The 6,290-nt window shown below is 51.6% G+C and overlaps 1 protein-coding gene and 1 pseudogene across 2 annotated transcripts; both read left to right on the top strand.

The window, feature by feature from the left end:
• The first annotated feature begins 1,096 nt into the window (after nucleotides 1-1,096).
• LOC116893122 lies at nucleotides 1,097-1,792 on the top strand (annotated as a pseudogene).
• A 1,347-nt stretch (nucleotides 1,793-3,139) lies between these two features.
• Nucleotides 3,140-5,686, top strand: C2H16orf54 (chromosome 2 C16orf54 homolog). 2 transcript variants are annotated; one of them, XM_032895623.1, is made up of 2 exons: nucleotides 3,140-3,215; nucleotides 3,940-5,686. In XM_032895623.1, the coding sequence occupies exon 2, from the start codon at nucleotides 4,033-4,035 to the stop codon at nucleotides 4,708-4,710; it is 678 nt and encodes a 225-aa protein (XP_032751514.1). In that variant the 5' UTR covers nucleotides 3,140-3,215; nucleotides 3,940-4,032; the 3' UTR covers nucleotides 4,711-5,686. The 2 variants fall into 2 exon arrangements, with proteins under 2 accessions (XP_032751514.1, XP_032751515.1); XM_032895624.1 differs by having other exon boundaries at nucleotides 3,164-3,215; nucleotides 3,982-5,686.
• Nucleotides 5,687-6,290: the final 604 nt, after the last annotated feature.

The raw sequence follows: 6,290 nt of genomic DNA, 5'->3' as shown, positions 1-6,290 counted from the left end.
TTATCTGTGGCTGTGCTGGAACTCACTCTGTAGACCAAGCTGCCCTCAAACTCAGAAACCCCCTGCCTCTGCCTCCTAATTGCTGGGATTAAAAGCATTTGTCACCACCACCACCTGGCTTAATAAATAACTTTTTAATGTGAATAAAAATGGAAAGAGTTGAGTATGTCACGGAAAAAACCCCAAGAGCTGAGCAAGTGTACTGAGCAGGTGTACTGAGTAGGTTTACTGAGCAGGTGTACTGAGCAGGTGTACTGAGTAGGTGTACTGAGCAGGTGTACCAGGTAGGTGTACAGAGTAGGTATACTGAGCAGGTGTACAGAGTAGGTGTACTGAACAGGTGTACTGAGTAGGTGTACTGAGCAGGTGTACAGAGTAGGTGTACTGAGCAGGTGTACTGAGCAGGTGTACTGAGCAGGTGTACTGAGCAGGTGTACTGAGTAGGTGTACTGAGCAGGTGTACAGAGTAGGTGTACTGAGCAGGTGTACTGAGCAGGTGTACTGAGCAGGTGTACTGAGCAGGTGCAGGTGTACTGAGCAGGTGTACTGAGCAGGTGTACTGACAGGTGTACTGACACAGCCCTGTAACCCCAGCTCCAAGGAGGTAGCTGGAAGACTGCCACAATTTGGAGGCCGATGTAGTCTACATAGAACACTTCAAGCTAGAAATGGTACATAGTGAAGCCCTGTCTCAGAACAGATGAAAAGATGTATGTTGGAATGCTAGTGGTGAAGAATTGTGCTCCCTTAGCATGAACATGATCGATAAGCAAACAAACACCCCTCCCCCCAACACACACAAAAGAAGAAAGAGGAGGATCAAAGGCTGGGAGAAGGCTCAGAGCAAAATGCTGTTTGACAAGCATGGACCTGAGTTCAGACTTAGCACCCACTTCAAAACTATGGGCACCACAGTGTGCTCCTGTAATCTCAGCACTGGGAAAGCAGAGAGGATCTTTGGGGATCACTAGACAACCGGTGTTGAAGAATCAGTGAGCTCCATGTTGGGGGGAGGGGAGAGGGAGAGAGAGAGAGAGAGAGAGAGAAGCTGTCTCTAAAAGTTAGGTGGAACACAAGAGCTGGCAACTGGAGAAGCATGGCCAAGCCTTGTGCAGTTCGCTTGAGTGGAGAAGCCTGTAAACAGGGGGGATGTCTTCAGACAAAATGTTTTCTGGGAGGCTGATGACCTCCTTTGCACTTTCTTGCCACGAAACATCATATCCCCAAGTCAGCTCTTGCAAGAGGATTCCCTCCATGTGGCTGACCTCTCCTCCCCCCGGACTCCTCTGGACATCCATATCCCAGGTCTCCACCCAAGGGTGATGAGGTGGAAACAGACACGCAGGAGAAGACAGAAGTCCCCAAGTGTGGCTTCCTCCCTGGGAATGCGAAGCTTCTGGCCCTGCCTGCTTTGGTTAAGCCAGAAGTCTGGGCTCTCAAAGCGAAGTGCATTCTGGTAATCACACGGATCCAGCACCTGATCTCCAAGATTGAGGATGGAAACGATTTGGGGATGGCAACTCAGGAGAAGGTGCTGGAGAGAGTGAATGTTGTCAAGACCAAAGTAGAAGCTTTCTAGGCAACCATTTCGAAGCACATGGGGATACTGTAGCCAAGGCCTCTATGGACACCCTTGTACTAGATTACGGGGACTATGGGGGCACTTAGGGCCATGGTGCTGGACCCGAGGGCCTTCTATGCTGAGCCTTATCATATCAGCAGTAGCAACCTAGAGACAATCCTCAACCCAAAGTGTGAAGAAAAGCCATCTACATACGGAGGTAAGGATTAGAAGGAAAACAAATGATTTATACTAAAAAAAAAAAAAAAAATAGGTGGGATCTGGAAAGACATTTGATGCCCCTGCAGAGCTCCTGGGTCCAAGTCCTAGCACTTACAAAGTGGCTCACAACTGTCAATCAACTTCCCAGAGATCTGACATCCTCTTCCGGCCTCCTGGAACACCAGGCACGCTTGTGGTGAAAATACATACGGCGAGCTAAACACCCAATCACAGAAAATAAAGTAATAGGGTGTAAATCAACTAAGTAGACATGACTCAGACCTGGTCTAAACACACACACACACACACACACTACATACACGACATGTAAATGTGGCCTAAACAGTGCAGAATAACAATTATTCTCATAGTTTTCACTATGTTAGGTATCAGAAGTAATGGAGAGATGAACTTAGGCTGGTGGCCTAGGACTGAAACCCCAGCACTCAGAAGGCAAGCGTGGGAGGATTTGGGCTACGTCTTAAATTCCTGTCTCAAACAAAAAATAAATAAATAAAAACCCCAAAAAACAAAAGTATGACACTGCTAGATGAAGAGGGTCAGAGGGCTAGACGGAAGGACAGGGACTGGACACCCTCCAAGATGAGGCAGTGCTCTGGGAATCCCTGAGCCGGTCTTTGTAATCTTCCTCTCCCCTGAGTGAGCAATCTGAAGTCTGGGGCTTGCCTGTGGGGTGAGAGGGTGAACGTGCTGGGGTCTGGGCCTTGCCCGTGGGGTGAGAGGGTGAACGTGCTGGGGTCTGGGCCTTGCCCGTGGGGTGAGAGGGTGAACGTGCTGGGGTCTGGGCCTTGCCCGTGGGGTGAGAGGGTGAACTTGCTGGGGTCTGGGCCTTGCCCGTGGGGTGAGAGGGTGAACGTGCTGGGGTCTGGGCCTTGCCCGTGGGGTGAGAGGGTGAACGTGCTGGGGTCTGGGCCTTGCCCGTGGGGTGAGAGGGTGAACTTGCTGGGGTCTGGGCCTTGCCTGTGGGGTGAGAGGGTGAACGTGCTGGGGTCTGGGCCTTGCCTGTGGGGTGAGAGGGTGAACGTGCTGGGGTCTGGGCCTTGCCCGTGGGGTGAGAGGGTGAACATGCTGGGGTCTGGGCCTTGCCCATGGGGTGAGATTGACTTGAGCAGAGCAGCTGTTCATTCTGGCTCCACCTTACTCAGGAAGTGGTTCTTCACCACACTGACCACATCCTCAGGTTGCCTTGGAAACACTCTATGGGGGCAGGAAAAGTTGGGGCACAGTCGCCCAGCAACAGGTGGTAGCCTCCCTTCCGCCTTCTTCTGAGGCCAGCCCTCCAGGGCCTTTCAGATAGCTACACACACACACACACACACACACACACACACACACACACACACTCCCGGCATGCACTGGGAAAAGAACGGCTCCGAAGACAGTGAAATCCAAGATTGACCCAAGGTGACAGGTGAGGTGAAGGGTACAGAAGCGACTGCAAATGGGGGAATGGCGGCAGAGATGTGGGCGAATACCAGAAAGAGAACAGACAGGCCAGTGATTGGGCAGAGCTGGGCAAGTTAGATTGGTGCCTGGCCACAGACCCGGTACAGCCAAAAAAGCACAACAGGGCCAACAGCTGGGCCACCTCCAAGGAGACGGGTAAGGTGGCTGGAAGAGTGGGTACATAGGGAACGGAGGGGCCAGCAAGGGGGTTCAGTCCAAGTCATCTCACTTAAGGCTGAGACAAGACCTGAGAGCCCCAGACTTTGACCCGTCATCGGGGGTTGGGGGTGGAGGCTGAAGGGGGGCTGGGAGGGGAAGTGAGGCCTGTGACTGTGCAGGGGAGCCTCAGCCAGCTCCGGTTTGTTCTCTAGCCTCCCCTGGTTTGCTTTTGTCCCCTTTACATCCCCTTTGCTCCTCTCTAATTTAGTCACCCATGCTCAGTAAGCCAATTAGAAGAGCTGAATTGACCTCGGGAAGCAGGAAGATGTAGTCAGTGTGGCCACCCACACTCTAGAGAGAGGCAAAGAGATCCAGCACCCCCTCCTCCCGGTCTGTCTCTGAGATTCTGAAGTGAAATTACAGTTTAAATAGAAGGCCAAGGATTTGCAGTCCCAGCAATATGCAGTCTAACCACTGTCTCCTCCTGTGAGATGGTCAAGTTGTTAGAACTGTGTTGAATCTCTTTCCAGGAAACGGGATATCCTCTGACTGGTGCCCTTTCCTTCTCCCAGTGGAGACATTCCCTGATTCGACTATTCTGAGCACAACACTGTGTCTCCCAGATGCCTGTGACTCCCCAGCAGCCCTCAGGGCACACGGAGGGGCTCACTGAGCCTACATCGGAGGCAGCGATGTGGGTTGTAATCCCCTGCGGCCCTTGTATTCCCATCATGTTGGGCCTGGCCTCTCTCACAGCCTTCTTCATCGTAACTACTGCTGTACTGGCCGAACGCCTGTTCCGCCGCCCGAAACCAGACCCCAGCCAGCGTGCACCCACCCTAGTCTGGCGCCCTGGAGGAGAGCTATGGATTGAGCCCACAAGCAGCGCCCGGGAGCGCTCTGAGGACTGGTATGGGTCCTCCATACCTCTGCTGATGGACAGGGCTCCAGATCCTCCAACCCCTGGGGGCACCTTGGAGGGCAGAGCAACTGCTCCACCAGCCGTTTCAACACCACACCCTTCACCCAGCTCTTTAGTTCCCCAGACCCCACTAGAAGTCCCAGCCCAGAGCACCTTCTGGAGGCCTCAGACCCAGGAGGAGGGTCCCTATGCCACAGGCTTGGTGAGCTGGGTTGGGCCTGAGCCGATGGCAGAGGCTGGCTTGGAGGTTGGGAGCCCCAGGGCTTGGAGGCTGAGGCAAGGGAGCCTTGAGCCTGACTGGAGTCTCCAGCCTCGGGTCACCCTGGAGCAGATCTCAGCATTCTGGAAGAGGGAAGGCAGGACCAGTGTGGGCTTCTGAATCTTCAGAACTCATAAGACTAATTCCCACCTAAGAGGAGATAGGGGGTCAGCTCCAGCATCCAGCCTCCAGCCTGACCCTCGCGCTGGATAGGGCCTTTTGTGTGGAAATATCTGTCTTCTGCACCTGACCGGTGGGCAGGTTAAGAGTGTGGACAGCTTGTACTCCAAGGATTGCACTGAAGTTCGGCTTTGGTTAAAATGCCTACGTTGTGACTCTGAGAATTGAAGACAAGGCTAGTTGGCTAAAAGCCAGAAGGCTTCAAGATGGTACGTCAGGGTACACACTTACCTAAGACAGCCTGTCAGAATGAAGAGGTCCTGTCTGCGAGGCCAGAGCTAGTGACTATGTGTGTCAGTCATGTGGGCAGGGGATGGCAGGAATCTTGCTCTCCAGAGCCACAAACCCTATCTGTTCCCAGCCACTCTCTCCCACCTCTGTGAGGCCCTCCAGTAAAACACAGAAGACAAATCCCGGAGGAGTCTTTGATTCCATACAAATCATGACTTTGGTTACTAAGTGGCAACATGGAATTTGCTGAGCCGAGCTGGAGAGGCTGTCTCTTGCCGGAAATTGGGACAGAGACTATAAAGGGATCAGTAGGCTCCTCTGCTCATCCACTTATGGCTGCACATGTGCTACAGTGCGGTTTTATTAATCCGTGTTAAGAAAAGGATGGCCGAAAGAGAACTGAGTGGTATGAGAAGGAAGGTTGTCCCAGGGAAGGGACACTCCCCAGACATAGCCTTTGCCGTCCTTCCCTCCAGCTTGCTGGAGTGGTTTAGAGAGCCAGGTTTGCTGTGAGGCAGACTTACTTATAGTGATCCATGCCACAGAAACGGAGTCCAAAATATCTGTGTGCCCGCCGGCTGACTTCTCCTTCAGGAGAGGGGTTCACAGCGGGAAACACACTGGAGCTCCTGGAGCTCCCTGTCCCTGGAAATTTGAGTTCCCAAACTTCAGTCAAGAACATGAAGATTTGGGGATGGGGATTTAGCTCAGTGGTAGAGCGCTTGCCTAGAAAACGCAAGGCCCTGGGTTCGGTCCCCAGCTCCGGAAAAAAAAAAAACAAAAAAAAGAACATGAAGATTTGTCCATATCAGTTTACCTTTTGTTTTATGATTTACTTTATATTTTTCCTTAAATTGATTCGCTGTTTGCTTAATAAATTTGTTTTAAAGTGAATCTTTTTGTATGACCTCTGTAAATGGAAAATCAGTATTACTAGTACTACTTGCCACAAGTAAAAACAAACAAACAAACAAACAAACATGAAAATAAGCCAGGTATGCTAGTGCCTTCCTTAAGCCCAGCACTCAGGAAGCTGAAGCAGGTGGGTCTCTGTGGTTTCCAGGCTAACCAACACCACACTGAGACCTAACTCAAAAAAAAAAAAAAAAAAGAAACGTGAAAATAAATACAGTGTAGACAATGGGGTCCTAAAGAGACAGTGTTGCCTCCTGGAGACTTTTACCTCAAATTCTGCTCCTTGTTGAAAGAAAAGGGGATAAAGCAGAGGTGGGGGGACAAGCCTGAAATCTTAGCACTCTGGAGGCTGAGGCGGGAGATCCCAAGTTCAA

The sequence above is a fragment of the Rattus rattus genome, chromosome 2 (assembly GCF_011064425.1).
Source record: "Rattus rattus isolate New Zealand chromosome 2, Rrattus_CSIRO_v1, whole genome shotgun sequence".
NCBI lineage: Eukaryota > Metazoa > Chordata > Mammalia > Rodentia > Muridae > Rattus > Rattus rattus.
Note: the sequence above shows the minus strand (reverse complement) of the source record. Positions and strands in the feature narration are given on the sequence as shown.